This window comes from Lasioglossum baleicum, chromosome 5 (assembly GCF_051020765.1).
Source record: "Lasioglossum baleicum chromosome 5, iyLasBale1, whole genome shotgun sequence".
NCBI lineage: Eukaryota > Metazoa > Arthropoda > Insecta > Hymenoptera > Halictidae > Lasioglossum > Lasioglossum baleicum.
The window spans coordinates 3,604,147-3,626,588 of NC_134933.1; the positions used below are offsets into that span (position 1 = coordinate 3,604,147).

At 38.6% G+C, this 22,442-nt stretch overlaps 2 protein-coding genes across 2 annotated transcripts; one reads left to right on the top strand and one right to left on the bottom strand.

The window, feature by feature from the left end:
* On the bottom strand, positions 1-21,174 carry LOC143208734 (uncharacterized). Its single transcript, XM_076423420.1, has 3 exons — positions 20,977-21,174; positions 9,687-15,066; positions 1-2,650 (listed from the first exon to the last, which is right to left on the bottom strand). Exons 2-3 carry the CDS (start codon positions 14,239-14,241, stop codon positions 336-338), a joined length of 6,870 nt encoding a protein of 2,289 aa, XP_076279535.1. The 5' UTR covers positions 14,242-15,066; positions 20,977-21,174; the 3' UTR covers positions 1-335.
* On the top strand, positions 2,661-6,937 carry LOC143208950 (uncharacterized). The gene is made up of 3 exons (XM_076423964.1): positions 2,661-2,671; positions 4,980-5,766; positions 6,764-6,937. Exons 1-3 carry the CDS (start codon positions 2,661-2,663, stop codon positions 6,935-6,937), a joined length of 972 nt encoding a protein of 323 aa, XP_076280079.1.
* Positions 21,175-22,442: the final 1,268 nt, after the last annotated feature.

A 22,442-nucleotide genomic window follows, 5' to 3' on the forward strand; every position in this document is an offset into this window, starting at 1 on the left:
AATAAGATATACATATATATATAAAATAATTTGTTTAACATGATTAAAAACATTCGTGTGATCTTATTTTTTCTTTTATGTGATATTTATATACGATATTATATTAAATATTTTTTTATATATTCTTTCTATAATCACTACTAGTAACGTTTAGCACTTTGTAAATATAAAATTATACAAACATAATAATAGTTTCAATCAATCTTATAACAAAATAAAATAAAAGAAAGATATTTGGATGGCAACACTACTGTCGAATTAAGATAAAGCCACATTTACAATTGTTTGGCTGAAAATATTTCTTCGAAAATATACCCACATAATATAAAATGTGATCAAAGTTGGGGGTACATGGTTTGAATATGGACAGGGTACGTGGCATTATTTTCCTGTCCGTTATGATGTTGCAACAGTATTGTTACATCAACGACTGGCTTGATCTTTCCAGTAGGATTTCCATTTGTCCACTCTTGCCCATAAATTGTTCGTGAAATTCCTAAACTTTGTAGGTTAATATTCAATACTCTACGGGAATTTTTCTGTGTCACTGGTCTGGTGTTCAACTGATTCATATATGTTATGGCACTGGCTGAATTCAGTGCCTTGTGCAACACATAATTCATGTCAGTTTGTGAAATAAATCCCGTTTTTGAACCGCCGATAGAATAGTTCTCTACGCACGCTGTACCATTTATTGGGATGTTATTTACGGTGTTCCTCACTGCAGACGTTAGTTCATCAGGTTTGCAATCGGGCGCCCAACCAACATCCGGATCGAAACACCGTCTAATTATGTTGGGGTCGTTAATGATTTCATTATACGTCGTACTGGTTCTTACAAACAGATTGTCATCATTAGGATCCACCAATGATTTATCATATTCCAATTCAATTGGGGTTTTTGTCAAGTCGTCTGGACCTTTGCTGTATATAACTTCACCATTTTCATCATGCATTATAATCTTTCTGTTCAACTCCTTAGAAGTTTCTTCTAATGTTTGATCTGTACCTCTGGCTGAAACATGATGGAGAGGATGACCTGGATTGCGCTTCTTGAATCCTCTAGTACCTGAAGATTTGTCAAGTATCACATAGGCATCCTCGGGACACTTGCCCTTGTATTCCGCTCCTCCAATAGCTAATCTCAACTGTGAATACATTTCTAAACGAGTGATATCATCTACCTGTTTTGCCATGTAATGTTTGTTATTTTCCATTATTTGCAAGCTGGAATTTTTCAGTTCATTGGGATCATGTCCAGTTTGTTCAGCCAAAACGTTATAAAGGCACATATTTGCATTAGCATTAGATTTTATTGGTTCTTTGTTTCCAAGTAGAGTGTAGTGTCCAATGTTTTCTCCACTTTTGGGTTCATGATATTGAATTTTTGCAGGACTCCCCTGTTTAGTGTCCCCAATAACGTATTTGAGTTTTCCATCTGGATCATAAACCTCAATTGGCCTATCAATTGCATCACTGGCAGCTCCCAAGTGAACTAACCCAGATGGCCCTCCGGAACGCACATCGTTTATTAATCCTTTAACTTTGTCTATTCTTTGTTTTTTTTCTGCTGTATTTCTTTCTTCTTTTGCTTTTATTTTACTGAAGCCTTTATTTTGATGATGAATAATACGTTTATGGGATCTGTACGTTTCCACACGTTCATTCAGAGATCTAGTCGCACCGGATGTCATATAGTCGATTGAGTAGTTGACGCTTCCTTGAACAATGGGATTAATTAGTTTTTGCTGAATGGAATTTACCATTGTCGTAGATATAACATTTACGAAACTCTCAGACATTCTTCCTACATCTCTAGGAGTTTTTTGTAGCTTAGCTTGTTCATCTTCTTCTTGGCACAGATTTAAATCGATATCGCCATGAACATCTTTTTGGGGTGCTGATTTCTGTTCCTCAATTTCTTGTGGTTGATTTGTGTTCTCTGATATATTTTCCAATTTTTGTTCAACCTTATCTCTCTTCGCTTCATTATCTATTGCTTTGTTTAACTTGTTAATGAATTCCCCGGTTAACGTCGATAATTCCTCGACAGCCTTTAGTGCATCGGTTACTTGCCGAAATGCAGAAAGCCCCGGAATTTTATTATCTGCTATCCGATTTCCAATTTTCTGAGCTATACCCACGAGATCGAATACATCCCTAGAACTTCCAGGTTTCAGTAATTCCATTCCCATAGCCATTATGCGATTTTCGTAATGTTGATTGTTGCATTCTTGATCTAATTTTAACATGATTTTGACCGAAGGATTGGTTTTAAGCGCTTGCTCTATTGGACCTTGGAGTAGTTCAATAAGTTTTTCTTGAATTAACGGTATGATGGTTTGACTGACTCCGTAATTAGCTAAATTCGATACAACATCTTTTGCAACTCCCTTAGCTAAATCATAGGCAACTTTTTGTGCAACCATTTTCCATCCTTCTTTCACTGTCTGGGTTACGACCTTGCTACCAATTGAAGCAGCGTTTTTGACTCCTGCATATGCTGTCTTGGCAACATCTTTCATGGCCTTCCATCCTGCGCACGCTACAGAAACGACTAAACTGATAGCCTTCTCGATGGCCCATCTGGCCCAATCGAAATCACGATTTATTATTCCATCTTTCACCGCAGTTACGATGTCACTAATGCCTTGTTACGGATGACGAACAGGTGTTCAATATCATCTCTGGCAGGAACCGTCCTAGATAAACGAACAGAGTTTTTCCCTAGATAAATCTACATAATTGTTTAGGTTAGTTTAGGGCCCAAACGTACGCACGACCAACTGGTCGTTGACAAAATACGAATGTTCACTTGAAGGGTACTGACAAGTACCACCCGTCATTGCAGGGCTATATAAGCCCTTACATTTCTACTCTCGGGGGCTAGTACTGTCGTAATCACGAATAGTGTCGCGTCGTGCTGCATCTCGGAAGTCAACTACCAGTGAGATCGGACGTTCGTTCCTTTTGAATCAAAGTTTAACCGTACAGATTCCGCGAGTTCGGTCTAAAATCTGTTAGGCAGTGACAAGGTTGCTCCGAGTCCCCCGCATTGCCAGTGCGTCAACACCGTGCGTCTTAGCTTAGGTAATATCACCTTTCAATTTCTTTCCTATTCTAAATTCAGTTCATTCGCGACACAAGTACACTTGTAGAACGAAACTCTATAGTAAGAATATATTTGTCTTCTTTGATAATTAACTCAAATTCATTAAACCCATAATTATCGTCCAATATCCTAACCAAGTAATTGAACGTCCCCACATGATACAATCTTACCGCTCGGATTGTATCAATTAAATTATACTAGTTACGAGGCTTACTAATTATCCTAGCAATTCTCTGATTAACCATCAGGTTCTTTCGCGACATTCCAATTGTCCGAACAGAGATTTATCCAACCTAGCGGCTCCCCAGTTTTGCATTGGGTTCGTCCGCATCCTAACAGCTCCCTGATTTCGCATCAGGTTCGTCTGTGCTATTATACAACCTCCTAGCAGCTCCCCGGTTTTGCATCGGGTTCGTCTGCGTTTGACTCCATTCCTAGAGGCTCCCTGACTTCGCGTCAGGTTCGTTCTCGCTGTCAATAATCCTAGCGGCTCCCCAATTTCGCATTGGGTTCGTCCGCGTTCCTTAACTAACAAATTTATATCATATTCCTAGGGTAATAACCCTTCGCCGGCCACTCGTGCTGCTCGCGGCCCTGGCTCGTAACAGAACTGGTGACAGCGGTGGGATAGTTCAATTATTTTAGGATCACTTTAATTTTGGGTTTACTACGTTAAATTACTCGTACCTGAGTATTGACAATATACTAGTTTTCCTAGTTACGTCTCAATATTATTAGCAATATACTAGTTTTCGCTAGTCACGTTTTTATACCAATAATATACTAGTTTTCCTAGTTAAAAGGTTTCGATAATATACTAGTTTTCTCTAGTTACATTCTTTAAAAATGCCGAATTCAGCTGCAAATATTTCTTTCGTTGACATAATGAACTTGACGGTTTCGCTTGCAAATTCTATGTCGCTGTTGACGCAAAAGACATGCTTACAGAATGTTACTTCGACAATTCCGACCTTTAACGGGGAAGACCCCTCTTTGATTCGTTTCGCGCAAACTTTAGAGGACGGGTTAACTTTGATTCCGGAGGGTACGGAAACCGAGTATCTGGCAATTGTTCTTACTAAGCTCGTCGGGCCAGCACGTAGATGCACATTAGAGCACAAGTTTACTACCGTAAAAGCGTTAATTCAACATTTGAAGAAACGGTTCGCTCCCGGCAAGAGCCTATCATATTATCAAGTGGAAATCGCGAAACTACATATTCGCGAAGGAGAAAGCCTACGACAATACATCGATAGGACAAGCCACTTGGTCTACTGTACGCGCGGAGCCATGAGGGAAAAATACGAGGCACATGCTGAAGAATTTATCAAATTGATGGAAAAGGACGTCATTGAAAACTTCATCGATGGATTACCGGATCGGATTTCCCTGAAGGTGTCGGCTATCTTGAAGGATATAAAAAATCTGGAGGATGCTTACGACGCCGTGCTACAGATAGATAAAAGATTAAGGAATCGACGACAGTCGCCTCGGAGTGAATCACCATCAAGGTGGTCCCGCCGAGATTCATATGACCAGGACTCTCGCTACCGCGATCGTGAAGTGTCATATCCCTTATCTCCAAGCAGATATGACCGACACAGGGATCAACGCACGAGACCATCTGGTTTTGAGGAGGAGAGAGAAGGACGAGCGTCTGCCTGGACCTTGCGTCACAGGAGCCCCTCCGGTTCCCCCTCCAACCGTTCGGATTCGTCAATTGTGAGAGACGGAGAGAAACGGTATACAATTTTAAAAAATTCCGATAGGAATCGCATGTCAAAATCGTATTGTTGGCATTGCGGAACATCCGGACACGATGGAAAATTCTGCAAGAATCGACCGCGTAGTCCGCGATTCCAAAGAGATTCGCGAGATTCGTCCGTGGAATCGAACAAATCTTTAAACTTCGATCGCGCTCACCGTACAGGCGACACGATGAGCGAAAACAAAGAAGTTCGCCAAAGAACTGTCCGCTTCAAGGAAAAACCCTCATCAAGGAAGCTCCAGCACCACGAATCAAAATCAAAATCCCAGAACTGGAATCAGGCACGGGAGAATTTCTAATTGATGGTGGAGCATCCGTAAATTTAGTCGTTCTTGACGTTTTAGGAGAAGGAGCAGAAATTGTTTCACGCGAAGAAATTGAAATAACTGGTCTTACTATAAATCCAATTCGCACTCTAGGAACTACGATACTTCACATACACGAAGCTCCTGCGTTTTTCTACGTAGTGAAGCGCCTTGCAATAGAAGCAGATGGACTTATAGGAAGCCCATTTTTAAAACAGGAAGAAGCAGAAATTTCTTATTACCATGGGACACTGGTATTAAAAAATAAGCCCATCAGGCCTATTCGATTTTCAAATTACCAGCAGGACTCAGATGTACGGACCAAACATCGCATCGATGCCCGAACATCTCAACAAATTGCCATAAGAATAGCTAATCCAAGGATAAAAGAAGGCTATTTACCACGCATAAAAACGCACAAACAACTCTACATAGGAGAAGCCGCCGTCCTGAACGACGGAGGAAAATGTCATGTTATGGCAACCAACACTAGCGAGGAAGCCATAGACGTAGAAATAGAGCCACAAATCGTGGAACCTTACGACATTTTGAGCACATCAGATGAAGATATTTATTCAGAGGTACGTCAACATTGTAATTTCAAAACTAGAGAAGATAGGATACAGGGAATCTCCGAAACGCTAAATTTGAGTCACCTGAACAAAGAAGAACGGTGTAGCATCACCGCATTGATAAAGGAATTTCCCGATCGATTTTATCTCCCCGGAGATAAATTAGGGAAGGCATCTGATTTCAAGCACTCCTTACATACAACTGATGAGATTCCGATTAACACGAGACAGTATCGCTACCCTCCTGTACACCAAGAGGAAATAAAAAAGCAAATCAATGGCTTATTATCCGATGGTATTATTACTCCGTCGAAATCTCCGTACAATTCACCCTTGTGGATTGTACCCAAAAAACCAGACGCGCAAGGAAACAAACGTTGGCGCATGGTAATAGATTTTCGTGCGCTTAACGAGAAGACCATTTCCGATAAATATCCACTGCCTCAAATTACGGAAATATTGGATCGTCTCGGAGGAGCCAAATACTTCTCCGTTTTCGATCTTGCCAGTGGGTTCCACCAAATAGAAATGGATCCGAAAGACAGACAGAAGACAGCTTTCACCACCCCTAATGGACATTATGAATTTTCACGAATGCCGTTTGGTTTGAAAAATGCACCACCTACTTTTCAACGCCTCATGGATCAGGTATTAACTGGACTCCAGGGAACGGACGTTTTCATTTACCTGGATGATATCGTGGTTTACGCTGCGTCATTACACGAACACAATATTAAAGTCAGGAAATTATTAAACCGCTTGCGAGAACATGGTTTAACTCTTCAAACCAATAAATGCGAATTCTTACGAAAAGAAGTTGCATACCTTGGACATATTATTTCAAGACAGGGAGTAAAACCTGATCCCCGAAAATTAAAGGCTGTCAAGGATTTCCCAACGCCTACCTCACAGAAAAATATACAACAGTTTTTGGGTTTGGTAGGATATTACCGAAGATTCGTACCAGATTTCACTACAAAAGCAAAATCTTTAATTGACCTTCTAGGAAAGGGCAGAAAATTCAAATGGACTGAAGAACAGGAAAACAGTTTCAAGCAGTTACGTGAAGAACTCTGTCGAGAGCCTATTTTACAATATCCAGATTTCAGCAAACCATTCGTCATTACAACAGACGCCTCTGAATATGCCGTTGGAGCCGTGCTTAGTCAAGGCGAAATAGGAAATGATCTGCCGATCGCTTATGCATCACGTAGCCTCAACAAAGCAGAGAGAAATTATTCAGCCACGGAAAAAGAATGTTTAGCAATGGTATACGCCGTCATATATTTCCGACCATATGTGTACGGAACAAAATTCACATTGGTTACAGATCATCGACCATTAGTTTGGCTACATTCTGTGAAAGATCCGACATCAAGACTCACGAAATGGAAGCTCCGACTATTAGAATATGATTATCAGGTCGTCCATAAATCTGGAAAAACAAATAAGAATGCTGATGCATTGTCACGTAATCCTACTTCCATCTGTTTACCACTCACCCCGAGGGAACTCAAAGACCCCGATTTTAAAATCCAAATACCGAAAACAGCTGTCGACGCTGGTTCAATAGGACAACGCGTCAGACAACTACATCGAGACCGAGAAAAACGGCCGAAATATCAACAAACAAGCAGCAGTTCAGATGAGACGGAACAACCCGCCCTGGGGAAGGTTCAACACTCACCAATTATTAACATAAATAGAACTCTTCCGAGTTTATCTAAAGAGATAGTGATGCCAGACGAAGATCAGGACAACGCACACCATTTTTTGCCCGCAGCAAACTCCACAGAAATTTTTTCTACGGATAAGAATACGACCTTATCTGGTGATTTAATTTCGTTTGAGGAGCCACTGGAAAACACCGTTATAGAGAATAGGAACAATTTACAGCAGGATGTACCCTACATACCGCAGGTACCATTTCCCGAAATAGGTGGAATTTTGCAACGCAACGTAATTCGATTTCCAAACAATGTAATACGCGAAACAAGGGCGCGGCAACTGCCTGATCGCACAGCCGACCCTTACCCATTCTTTGACGCCGATACCGATGGTTCTTCTACCGAAACTGACCTGGAAGCGCCGCCGGAACCGAAACAGAGGATTAGCATTTCTTCAAACACCCTTACCGCAAAGGAAGACCATTATGTACATTTCATATCAGCTGATCGCAACCTAATAACCCCCGTAGGAAAACTGTTACTGGACACGGGATTAATAAATAAGCAAGAACTTTTAGCTGCACGACCGAAAAAGGGACAGGTCATAATTTCAAACAATGGGTTATTTAAAACCTTCAGCATTGTAATTTCCGATAACTTCTATGATAAACCAAAAGGATTGGATATAATTAATGGATTGAAAACTCTTCAATCTGCTTTAGAACAAAATAGGAGCAAATCTTTCCGAATATCCGCCACCGGAGATCATCATAAATCATCGCCTGATGAACTTTTCAAAGCATTAAAGGAAGTCTTTACAGATTCAACTTATCAAATTACAATATGTAACTGTGTTATTACTACACCTTCCGTAGAAGACATATGGAGACTATTTATCGGAACTAATAACAAATATAGTCCGAATCCGTAATATAGCAGCAAATGGAAACCATGCATAACGATCTTCTAAGGAGCAGGACTACCTCCACCGACAGCAGTCTCTACCTGAGCACCACCTAGCAATAAGTACACTTACACCTACACTACACTCGTTAAAAATTTTTTCTCTTCAGTTTATTTTTTTTTCTCTCCACTTTTTTTCTTTTTTTTCTTAAAGTCTATTGTATCTAGGACGTTTCCTTCCTGATGAGAAAGCATCGCGGGAACCGCGATGTTTCTTCTTGGTGGGGAGATGTTACGGATGACGAACAGGTGTTCAATATCATCTCTGGCAGGAACCGTCCTAGATAAACGAACAGAGTTTTTCCCTAGATAAATCTACATAATTGTTTAGGTTAGTTTAGGGCCCAAACGTACGCACGACCAACTGGTCGTTGACAAAATACGAATGTTCACTTGAAGGGTACTGACAAGTACCACCCGTCATTGCAGGGCTATATAAGCCCTTACATTTCTACTCTCGGGGGCTAGTACTGTCGTAATCACGAATAGTGTCGCGTCGTGCTGCATCTCGGAAGTCAACTACCAGTGAGATCGGACGTTCGTTCCTTTTGAATCAAAGTTTAACCGTACAGATTCCGCGAGTTCGGTCTAAAATCTGTTAGGCAGTGACAAGGTTGCTCCGAGTCCCCCGCATTGCCAGTGCGTCAACACCGTGCGTCTTAGCTTAGGTAATATCACCTTTCAATTTCTTTCCTATTCTAAATTCAGTTCATTCGCGACACAAGTACACTTGTAGAACGAAACTCTATAGTAAGAATATATTTGTCTTCTTTGATAATTAACTCAAATTCATTAAACCCATAATTATCGTCCAATATCCTAACCAAGTAATTGAACGTCCCCACATGATACAATCTTACCGCTCGGATTGTATCAATTAAATTATACTAGTTACGAGGCTTACTAATTATCCTAGCAATTCTCTGATTAACCATCAGGTTCTTTCGCGACATTCCAATTGTCCGAACAGAGATTTATCCAACCTAGCGGCTCCCCAGTTTTGCATTGGGTTCGTCCGCATCCTAACAGCTCCCTGATTTCGCATCAGGTTCGTCTGTGCTATTATACAACCTCCTAGCAGCTCCCCGGTTTTGCATCGGGTTCGTCTGCGTTTGACTCCATTCCTAGAGGCTCCCTGACTTCGCGTCAGGTTCGTTCTCGCTGTCAATAATCCTAGCGGCTCCCCAATTTCGCATTGGGTTCGTCCGCGTTCCTTAACTAACAAATTTATATCATATTCCTAGGGTAATAACCCTTCGCCGGCCACTCGTGCTGCTCGCGGCCCTGGCTCGTAACAGCCTTCAGTTATCAGACCCATGCCAAAACTTGCTCCTCCACCGAGCGTAAATACAGTAAGTGCAGCTCCAGCTACTAGTTGACCAAGTCCAAGTAGAAGCAGACCTATCACTGAGACCCAATTAATTGGTGGAATTTCGGATATCCGAAAACCACCTATAGCTCCATTTCTTTCAAATTCTGTGATTTGATTGTCGGGTAGTTGGTCATTTTCAGACAGACAGTTTTTCATTTTGATAATTTCAATGTTCAAATCACGTTTATTAGATTGTGCCTTTTGTATAACGCCTATAGTTTTCTTTTGATCCTTTAACTTCTTGATCGCTTCTGAAATCTTTTCTAGATCATCCGATGCCATTTCAGGACGCTTTTGTACATCCTCATATTCTTTAATCTTTTGATCAATCGAATTTATATCGGGACCGATTGCAAGATCGATTGCACTCCTTTGAATATTATAAAGACTAAGTTTGTCAGAAATTTGCTTGGAAAAAACTTCACCCTCCGAAGCATATTGCATTAAATGCAAATTGTGTTCTCTTTCTCCGATCAACGTTCGCGCTGTTTTTAAATCATCAATGGCTTTATCTATGAAATCTTTATTTTCAGTAGCATTACCTCCGTAATTCGCAATGTACGCATAGCCCCTGTTGTAATGTGCATGCTCTGCAAAATGGGGATCCATTTCAATTGCTAAAGTGTATTCAGATATAGCATTTTCATATTGTTTGATATCCATGTATTTGTTACCAATCTTTACAAACATGTATGGATTTCGAATTAACTTTCCGTTTTCATCATCTCTCAAGATGTCTTCTCGAAATGATTCGAAACTTTTAAAAAAATCTGACTTAGAACCATCTTTTATTTCATCACTGTGCATTTTTAACCAAATTGCGAAACGTTCTTCGACGGCTGTCATCTCAATTTTCTTTACGAACGTGTTTCGACCATTAATGAGATCCGTAAGTTGACAGAATTTTTGGAAAATTTCGTCTTTCGCTGTTACTATTTCGATTTCTTTTTCTGCATTTCTCAGCGCCGTTTCTTCCTTTTCGTAACGGTTTTTGCGCAATTTTGCAATATCAGTTTCACTGTTGCACAGAATGAATTGACTCGTACCAGGGTTACCAGTTCTTGATGTTCTGCCGACATTCTGTTCCTCGACTCTTGAATTTTTTGGTAAAAATGTGATGCAAACATGAAGTCCACCATTATCGTTAACATCTTTGGTCAATTTTATATCAGTACCTCTACCAGCAATGTTGGTTGTTATGATCACGTGACCGCTGTCCAATGGCTTATCGACCACCGAAGAATCATTGTCGGTTTTATACAGCTTCATTTTTTTCTTATCGTAGCCAAATACATCTACAAAAGTCTTTTCTACCGCCTCAGTTTCGTTAATGTACTCCATGATAATTAGAACAGCTCTCCCATTACAAAGTTTTCTGAGGCTACTTTTTACTATTTCTCTGTACCAGTCCTCTCGATTATTAACGATAATCGGTGATAGGTCCTTATGTTGTTTACATTTAAATGGTGGAACAATTATAAAATCCAAATCGTATGTTTTAGCTAACAATTTTTTGGTCCCTTGGCAACCTAAAGTACCGCTCAGTCCATAAATTTTTGGCCGATATCTTCTGAAGAAGCTTACGTTAGATATGAAATTTGATGTTAAAGACTCTGGAGTAACGTTTGTTCCATGTTTTATCTCAAGAAACTGATGCAGTCCATCGCACCAATTCGAAGACCATTTAATTACACCGGTGTTATTAGCATCAACTATCCGTACCCTATTATCATGAAGTATGTAATCTTTTTTGATCACGTAATTAAATTTTGCGGCAATTGCATTCGCAATCCACTTCTTCAATTGTGTCTTACAAATGAATTCTCGCAAATGTTTAGGTATTTTTATTTCTGGAAAATCACTGCTTAGATTTTCCGCGTCACAATCTCGTACCAAATTCCGTATATGCGATTCTGTAGATTGTATAATAAAATCTCGCATGGTTCCTTCAATTGGAACACGATTTTCAATGTATTCGTCCTTTCTTGCTCCATTCTCATCAAAAACATTGTCACGTTCAATGAAATAAGACTGACCATTCTTTACTACGATGGATCCAGCTGCTGCCTTTACTTGAGCATAAATAGTTGCCAAAATCGTTTCCAAATGATCCATTGCTGGCATGTCAGAAGATAACAGAACAATGTGACGATTACCATCTATAAGCATGTTGTCGACCTCATCAACAATCGCAACATCACATTTCCGGCCGTGTCGACGGCCCGACTTTCGGAATTCATCCCGAAGAATATCGCCCTGAAATCGGTTGGATGTGCCATAAAGCACATTTGCTGTATACGCTTCAGAAGAATCAAAATTATGTGCTACTGTGAGCGACAGCGTACTATAAAATTTTTTAAACTGTTCTGACTGCGGAACAGCTAATAATTTGGAACTGGTTATAATGTCAACTTCGTGCCCTTCTAAAGCACGATACGCAGCTATCATTGCTATGATTATGGTCTTTCCCTCACCGGTATTGATTTGAGCTAACCGTCCTTTGTTTTGTTGATAGTTCAAAAGCAATATAACCGAAAGCATCTGTACATCACGAAGTTTAACTTTAGTTGTAACTTCCATAGCTCGTTTTATTACAGCTATTCTTTCGTACATACTGATTTCACTGCTAACAAAAGTTGATAATTTGTTAACACTTATGGCGTGCATAGCTGCAAATGCGAGTAGGTTAGACATGTCGCCTCTCTTCGCTGTTCTAACAAGTCTAATAAAATGACTCCACTTAAAAATTTCCTCTTCACCCCAATATTTTATCAAATCAATATTTCCAAGATTAACTACTGGCTTGCTGTTATAGGCATTCATTACTTTATTATACTCTGTCAACAAATCCAATCGGTTATTCAAGAACGTAATATTTTCTTCCCTGTTAACTAACTGATCTATCAATTGATCGACTGATTCTTCTTTTCTTTCATTGTTGAAAGTGCTCTTCATTATGAAACTGTGAATGTTTCTTTGTACGTTTATTTCCGTCGATTTTAAAACAATCTCTATGGCATCACTCTGAGAAATGTTAATTTCATATTCAATGAGTATCTCCAATGCATTGATTAGTTGTATAATCTTCGTCTCAGTATCCAAACGTTGAATCAATGTTTTAATTTCTTTAAATGTTGCCTCTGAGAACTTACACAGCAACATCAATTTTCTCAAACTATGATTTAAATCATATAGAAGTTTGTGCAGTAACGGTTTTCTATTTTCATCACTTACGGCATCGCGTAGATCATTTTTCCACGCAGGATTACATTCAGCATACGTTGTGCATTTACTATTGTCGCCTGCATTAACTGGTAAGAAGTATGTTTTATCGAAATCGCTTTTAATGTCTGTTTTGTATTCCCAGGCAGGCAATTCTTGGCAAATAAAAGACTTAATTGATGTTAAAGATAACTCCCCTTTCCAATCTTCGATAGCTCCATTTGGACTCAACTGAAGCAAAAAATCTTCTTTCCTACTTATATCCTTTTCCATCACTGTTTGAAGAAAGTCAATCAACTCGGTTATGGGAGTCTTTGGTTTAACTTTTGAGAGAATGATATCTATTAGCTCGTCCGAGTAATACAACAGCAAACATTGTAATTTTTGGATTTGATTTTCGTCAGTGTAAATAATTTTATGGTCGTTACATGTTTGCTTGAACTGGAATAGCTCAAGTTGAGAAAAAACATTCGGCAAGAAGCAGAAATCCTTGAAAAGGAGGTCCAAGGATTCATTGGTATGTAGCACCTTTAGTACCTTAATGATGAATCCTATATCCAGTTCGCATGTCTTCTGAGTAGTTATTAATATTTCCAGTACATCTCCGATACAGTAAGAGCTATTGCATTTTCCCAAATAAATATCTAGCCTATTAATTTCTCTAGTAAGTTTAGATGTTTGATTTGCACTCCATTCTTTGTTATTTGACAGTAATGTATACGTGAGCAATTCTTTGCACCAATCTCTTGACTGAAATTCCTTGAAAATTGATAAATTAACTCCGCATGCGTTCTCAGAAATACATATTGACATAGTTTTGAGTATTCGAAATTTTTCAGTTTCATCGCACGCATTCATGTACTTTGAATAAAACAAAATTTGGTTCTGTATCATCCTTTGGAGGTTCTTTCCTTGAGGCAACTCAGATAAAGGTAAACTTAATTGATTTTCAAGATACGCATAATACTTCAGAAAGAATTCATCAGAACGACCAGCCGCAATTTTTTCTAAACAGCTAAATGCGTATCGTTTCATATGGAAATATATCCAATTATTGCCATTGGCGTACCCTGATTCCAATACAATATTTTCCAGAGCCTCCGTAACAGTTTGGCATTCTAAATATTGTGAAGTAACTGAAATATTTTCATGCAGACTTCTTAGAGCATTGAATCTTAAGTTTATATCCTTCTTCACATTTATGCTGATTTCGATAGCTGTCATTACATCACGCCGTGTATCCCCTTCGAATCGTTTCATTTTTATTTTCGCTTGAGTTATCTATCGATCGCGAAATAATACAATTTGCCAAAGTAATAAAACTTTGTGATATGCAAATATTAAAAAGAAAAAAAAAAATTTTTCACAAATAGTATTTGTAAGTTACTTAAAATCGATTTTTAATACTTGACGATCAATCCATAAAAATATCTTTCTTACATTCGTTTATTGATTTTATCGCATCAAAATGACTCGGTTAATATTCTTCAAATCGCTTTAAAACAGATCCTTGTAACCCCTTTCGATTAAAAATTTGGCAATTTCAGGATGATCGTTTATAGCTATGTGCTCAGCTGTATCTCCAAAGTCATCATCGCGCCGAATAGTTCGCGTGTACTTCATCAACTAAAATATGGACCAATTCATCGTGTCCATTAATGGCAGCAATGTGTAAAACTGTTCTTTAACTAATTCAACTATTTTTTGGTTTGTCATTGGACTCTGCTGCTTCAAATAATTCGTCAAATATCGGTTCATTTAGATATGGTTCAGCATAGTCTTGTAATTTAGAATTTCACTCTAGCAAAAAATGCACAATGTTCATATTATTCACGTCATTTACTACTACAGTTCTGTAAATTAACAGGAGCTTGAATTCGTCCACAAGAGAATTCGGACTAAATCAACATAGCCTTCGCTCGCAGTAATGTGAAGGGCACTATGATCATGAGAAAAGTTTGGTTCTTTGCATATATGTACTTCAACAGCCTTACTCTTCTATAAATCCTTCACTTCGTTTATTTCATACATTTTAACAGCTTCAAAGGACCGCAGAATCGCTTAATTTATGGCAATTGAAAACCCCTGAAACAAAAATAGTTTTTTAGTAAATTTTCATGTATTTAAAATTAAATGTGAATATAATAGGTGCAAATGTCTTTAGATCTTTGAATAACATGAAACATACTGTAGGAATATTTTGAATGTACTCCTATGCCTTGGGGTGGCGTATCGGGTTAAACAATTTAGTACTCTAATACTTTTATCACGTCCTCTTTATTCTCTTTACATAGCTCGCAACTTACAACTTCGCCACCGATAGCCTTATGGGAGATAGTGTCACTCGAATAATTCGGTGTTTTCTTACGCCGCACAGTGGGTAAAATCGACGTTCTAGCTGTTCACGCCTCTTTCACCATTATTTCAATACATAAAGACATATATAACATTATTGAATAAAAAATATATAGTTATAAATAAATAATGAAGGTGACCGCAATTTTTTATTGAAAAAAAATTTTTTTTGAAATTTTTTGTATTGATATTTGTAAAAGACTGTATACTGATTACTTTTTGTAGGAAACATTTTTTGTCACACCACCGGAAATGTCTGAAAACTCGTGTGAATAATGAATAATTTGGCCACGATTTCGATCGAACTCACCACTGTGCGCGTGTCACGCGACGCTTTAAACTATCGTAACTTCGGATAATGGATTATAACGGATCTAAATTTTGCACGATCTTTTAGAGGAGATCTTGCCGAAAATGTTCCACTTTGTCAGAACATGGGCATCACCGGGCATGACAATTTATCCCTTGTCAAAGGTGAAAAACTTCGACAATTTTCTTTAGTTGATTAAATATTTTTTTTTATAATAAATTATGAACAATGATGTTTAGTTCCTGGTGCGTTCTCAACATAGATATACATTCTTCATATAAAAAAAAATTGGTCACTTAATCTTCAGTAGGTTTTCCAGAACATCATTATAAAGACAAGGAATTTTTTCGGTGATAAATCGTATCTGAAAAAGTTTGACCTTTAAACGTTTATTGTAACGAGAGTTTTTAATAGCTTTAATTAATATTATCGTTTTCGAATGTAATAGACATTTAAGAAACATTGTGCATTCGTTAAAAATCGATATGAGGACTTTGAGTTCTTAGCCCGTGAACAGCTAGAACGTCGATTTTACCCACTGTGCGCCGTTTAGAATGTATTCTGGCAAGTTAGAAACAGAAGGCCATCGTCGGTGCAGAAGGCCACTGAGGAGATTCTCGTCGGTGAGAAGTAGGGCTGTGCGAGTACCCGCAAAATGCGAGTACTCCAGTCAATGAATGCTCATAACGGGGGTGTAGAGGGAAATAGAAGGAACACAATTTTTAACATTGGAACTTTGCTCAGACTAGTTAGGAGGTAAACATACTAAAGGTCCCCAATCCTAGGAGGTGAGCGGGGTGCAGGGGGATACGTAGAAGGTCCCTTTTTCGGTTTTCCGCGTATATCTCGGAAACTATGTGTCCTAGCGATAAGACCATTCCATACAAAATTAAAGCTGACAAAATGTGCCACAAGATTGATTGCATTCAGTTTTTCGCTATCTCGCAAACTATGCGTCCTAGCGATAAGACCATTCTATACAAAATTAAAGCTGACAAAATGTGCCATAAGATTGACTGCATTTAGTTTTTCGCTATCAAGTATAGATTCCGAGATTTCCGCGCTCGAAGTTCACTAATTGAGAAAAAGAAATTTTTGCCTCACACGCGTTTTTTGTCTTATTTGACTAGCTAACTCTTCAGCACAATTAGTGAACTTTGAGGGCGGATATCTCGGAAACTATGCGAGACAGCGAAAAACTGAATGAAATCAATCTTGTGGCGAATTTTGTCAGCTTTAATTCTGTATGGAATGGTCTTAGCGCTAGGACGCATAGTTTCCGAGGTATAAGTGGAAAACCGAAAAAGGGGACCTTCTACGTGCCCCCCTGCACCCCGCTCACTTCCTAGGAGTGGGGACTTTTAGTATGTTTGCTTCCTAACTAGTCCAAATGAAGATCCGAAGATAAAAATTGTGTTCCTTCCGTTTCCCTCTACAACTTTTTGTTGACTGGACTAGAGCCGGGCTAAGCGCGCCTGTGTGACGTACGCAACGTGCACCTCTGTTGAAAAGTTGCCGCAGTTTGGGCAGATTTTTAACTGTTAATAACTAAATAACGAAGCCGAAATCGAAATTTTTTTATTCCTCATTTTCGTCTTATATGATCGTTGAGAACTAGCCCTTAAATTTTCTCCCACCTGTAGCTAAATACCTTGTATTTCCGATGTACTGTAATGGAGAAAACCAAGTTTCAAAAATAAAATGTTTTCTAGCTCGATACGGCACGTTTCCCGTTGTTTGAGCGATTTAAAATTTTGCATAGATTATTACTTTATTCAGTGTCACAATACTAGGGGTTGTCCCAAAAAAAGTTCGGAAATTTTTTTTCGCCAGATGTACATAAGCTCGACCCCAAGCTAACAGTTATTCTAAAACGAATTATCAATTACTTAAAACACAACAGGAAATATGATGAATTTATAAAAATAGTTCAGAAATTTAAGAAATGAAAATAATTTTCAAGCAGATATCATTATATTAGAAAATAGTAGTATTATTTTACTGAAGTAAATACCAATACGGCTTTCCTTGGAAAATTGTGCAACATTCTATGATTCATTAGATTTTCTCGGAAATTCCTACAAACTACAAAGATAAAATTTCCTTCAACTTCTTTGAAGTCTTAGTGTGGATTTATAGTGGAGCTGCGAGCATCGATGATAGCGGCGCGGTGAAAAGAAACCAACATTCGTGACAACATTCCGACACATACTAATGAAAAAGTATATATGTATTTTCTTTGTTTTTCTTTTTTTTTCACCGCACAACTCACATCGCCACTCCACTATAAAGATGCACCACACCGCTTTTAGTCCAGTCAATGAATGCTCATCACGGAGGCGTAGAGGGAAATGGAAGGAACACAATTTTTAACTTTGGGACTTTGTTTGGACTAGTTATGAGGTAAACATACTAAAAGCCCCTACTCCCAGGATGTGAGCGGGCTACAGGGGGGCACGTAGAAGACACCTTTTTCGGTTTTCCGCTTATATCTCGAAAACTATGTGTCCTAGCGATAATACCATTCCATACAAAATTAAAGCTGACAAAATGTGCCACAAGATAGATTGGATTCACTTTTTCGCTATCTCGCATAGTTTCCGAGATATCCGCGCTCAAAGTTCACTAATTGAGAAAAAGAAATTTTTGCCTCACGTTTTTTGTCTTATTTGACTAGCTAACTCTTCTGCACAATTAGTGAACTTTGAGCGCGGATATCTCGGAAGCTATGCGAGATAGCGAAAAACTGAATCAAATCAGTCCTGTGGCACATTTTGTCAGCTTTAAGTTTGTATGGAATGGTTTTATTGCTAGGACGCATAGTTTCCGAGATATACGCGGAAAACCGAAAAAGGGGAACTTTTCGTTGACTGGACTATTTGCTCACCGCACAGCTCTCCTCGACGCTACGCTCTCCTCACTGCTCCACTGTGACCGCATACTTAGGGTGTGATCACAGTGGATCCGACGTCAGACGATTTCGGTGACGTCAGAGGCATCGGATCGACATTTCAAATATTTGGGTATTTAGCCCGTCTGTGAGACACTTCTAGTTTCGGCCGACGTCGACCGACAGGACGGCTGTCGCGCGATATACAATATTTCGGCGCAGCGTTCACTTCAAATAATGTTCATGTCGCCAATTTTGAAGTATCCGTATTTTTAAAAACTGGTCCGTAAAGAGGACACTTGGGGCAATATTATCATTATTTTTAACTTTTCAATTTTCTTCTGGTGCTATGATAACAATGCACCTGTTTAAAACGATTGCAAAATAAATCATGAAAACAAATATTTTTTCAATTGAAATAATTTTTATCAAATACTCTTATGTTTTCACTATGAGCACCCAAAACTCATTTTCATCTGTTTGTTAGTTCGGTCGTTACAATTTAATGAAAAACGTGTGACACCTCATATTACACGTCTGTAAAATTATCAATTTTCAAGATTTCAAAGAATTCTTTGAGATACGTACATATTTTACTAATGACTGCAACATAACCTTTTAGCAAGGTATAGCAGTTTAAATGTTGAGCGTATATTGAGATAGCTCTGACCGCATTTTCGGGGGAAATAACCCACTGTGCGGTGCGCCGAACTCTACCTTCGTATTTCAAACACTTCCAGATTAACCCTTTGCCCTGCGATTTATTTTACACTTTCAGCAATCAGAACCTTTTTGTAGTTCGTAATTTCCTAAAAAAGGAGAAACCTTATATCCATTTTGTGCTTATCTATTCTCCAATAGCTGTACATTAACAAATCCAAAGTAGAATTTTATTTCGGTTTAAAGGAAACGAATAGCATACATATTTATTAGACTCTGTTCAGAATCTTCATCAGGAGTCTGACACGATATTGTAGGGCAAGGGGTTGACTTTAATATAGAACATATTTGAAGATTGGAGATAAGTGTTTCATATAATCGACTAGTCGAATAAAATACAATACATATAATAAACTTCTAACATAATATTTTATTCTTTTTTGCGCGATCATAAATTAAACTGTTAGAACATAACGGAGTAAGTTTATTTGTAATCCTGAACTTTGATAATACTCACATATACATCACGTACAAATCTACTCCTTTCAAACAAGCAGGTTCATTCGAGTTGTATGACTTATTAACTTCCAGATAATATGAACAAGTACTAAAAAAAACACACTCTTTTTGGTATAATACAAGAGTTTAAGGCAGTCTTTTCCAACAGACGACGCTCGCGCGTGAATACTCACACACCGCTAGACCACGTATACGTACGCGAGGATTGCAAGGCTCCGGGATTCCACTTCTGATTTCTCGATAATGCAAAGACGAGGTTTTTTAGTAGTCAAAATCGCTAGATGAAAGATAAATCTAGGGCGCTGTTTGCCTCAAAAGAGCTTCTTTTACGTTTCCGAGCAATGGTTTTGCAATATTCGGCTGCATGTTGCCCGTCGGAGAGGCTAGTACGCCGCCGGCGTGACTGCAGCGTCATCAGACGGGCTACATGCAGTCAAATATTGCAAAACCATTGCTCGGAAACGTAAAACAAGGACTTTTGAGGCAAACAGCGCCCTAGATTTATCTTTCATCTAGCGATTTTGACCACTAAAGAACCTCGTCTTTGCATTATCGAGAAATCAGAAGTAAAGTCCCGGACCCTTGCAATCCTTGCGTACGTATACGTGGTCTAGCGGTGCGTGAGAGTATCCTGGCAGTGTGTGAGTGTTCACGCGCGAGCGTCGTCTGTTGGAAAAAACTCCTTTAAGGTCCTAGTGAAGTAATTAGTGAAATAGTGGAATAAAGGAAAAGTGTACAAATAAGGGGAAAGGAATAGCATAGTATCCACGCAATAATAGACGTGTTAAGTAGTCACGAAATTTGAGATTAGGAAAAGAAACGAGGATGAGTGATAGAACTAATGTGGTAAGAAATGCAGAACAAACGTTAGATAATATATAAGGCAGATGAGTGAAACAAAGCAAGAAATGGGACTGGAAAGAAGAGAAGAAGAACAGTTAGAGAATGTAGCGACCGAACGAACGACACCGCGTCGCGAGTCTGCCATCGCGTGACGTCATCGGCCGCTGGACAAACGTGCTCGCGGTACCCCGCGTGCAGGCGCGGATCGACGATTCCCGAACATTCGAGAACGCGTGGTGAATATACAATCTCGCCGCGATTTGGGGAATCGCCCTCTGTTTTCCGCGAACTCGTACGCACGCACGCGCACCGCGCCGGAACACGTCGCCGATTACCGAATTAAATTGCATAGTTTAGTCTCCCGTTAGTTATAGGATTTATAGTCATAAGTTAGTGTAAGTAGATTAAGTGTACATACGGATAAAGTAGTGAATACGAGTGCGGAGTTGTATTTGAACATTTCCTACAAGAATAATAAAACTAGTGACTACACCTTCGGCACCGACAAGATACTTTGATACTACTAAAGACTGCCAGCCAGTGTCGTCAGATTGACACCAAAACGGCATGTACTCTTCTCCTTTCCCCTTCCACTATCCCATTCTATACACACAGACTCAATCCCCGTCGCGCATGCGCAACATGTCACATATTACTCTGCTTATCAGAGAGGGGGTAAAAGTTTGAGCTGACTCACAGATGTCCAAACAGCGGATTTAGGAGTGCAAAAGTCTAAACGCTACGAATAATCGATAATTCTGTGTTACATGTATTCTATGTATACGCATTAAGTAAGTATTGTATAAAGTAGGCTAATAGAGAGTTCCAAAAGTTTATTGAAATATTTTTTTTGTTTAAAATAGCGCAGAGAAAGCGACGTATATTCCAATTTAGAATGCCAGTTTTAATTTACAATGACGGGACAGAGAAACATGTATATAATTCTTTTTTTTACAAAAGTATAATTTCCAGAAATGAAATTCACAACAAAAACGATAATAATAAAAATAAAAAGAAAACGATGTTTACATCTAATTTTAAGCATTATAATATTATTAGTACAACAATAATTACATAAATGAAGTTTTAATAAAAATTTAATTTTAAAGTTAAGTTAAAAATTAGTAGAAGTTTTTATAAAAAATTTTTATATTAATTTTAAACGGGAACTGCGAGTGGCAGATGTGTCCTTGAGACTTATGAAAGCATAAACTACATATTCTATTCCTAATATTCATGCAAAAAGTAACGCGAATACGGGCGAGCATCGTTAGTATATCCCACAACAAACTTAAAAAATAAATTTCTTGATACTTCTTCGAGAAACATAATTTAAACATTTCCGAAAAATTGTTTCATTTTATTTTTATATCTCCCTAATGCTTCTGAACACGGCTATTATAATTAGAATCAATATTAACGTTCTAGACAATAAATTATAGGTGAAAAGAATTATACTGTTACTTTCAACGTTTGCAATAATTGATGTGAGAAGTAAAATTGTCGATTGTAACTTCTACAGACATGTGTGTTGATGTAAGAAATAGTATTAAATGCCTACTCCATGTTTGGTTTTTTGACTTTTGCACTCCTAAATCAGCTGTTTGGAAGGAGTGTTTGGACCACTGTGATGCTGTTCGACTCGATGCGTTCCTGCCATGGAACTACGGTTCCTCTGTTTGCGTTACCGAAGTTTCGAACGCATGAGTTACAATCTGAAGGTAGCGCATTCGATTCCCGATACGGCGCGCGGCGCACGTTTTGCTATAACTTTTCATCTAATAAATATGTATATTGAAGCAAATTTTGCACTAAAATGTCTTTTCATACCAGGTTTAACCACTTGGTTCTCGGTGACGAGTTATATCGCTACGTCGATACCGT

Excerpts from the sequence above, each read along its gene's own strand:
- LOC143208950 (XM_076423964.1), top strand. Across the intron at positions 5,767-6,763 it reads ATGAAGATATTTATTCAGAG|GAAAGGGCAGAAAATTCAAA; the intron begins GTACGTCAACAT and ends TTGACCTTCTAG.
- LOC143208734 (XM_076423420.1), bottom strand. The coding sequence starts at position 14,241 with ATGAAACGATTCGAAGGGGATACACGGCGTGATGTAATGACAGCTATC. Across the intron at positions 2,651-9,686 it reads CATGGGTCTGATAACTGAAG|GCATTAGTGACATCGTAACT; the intron begins GCTGTTACGAGC and ends ATCCGTAACAAG.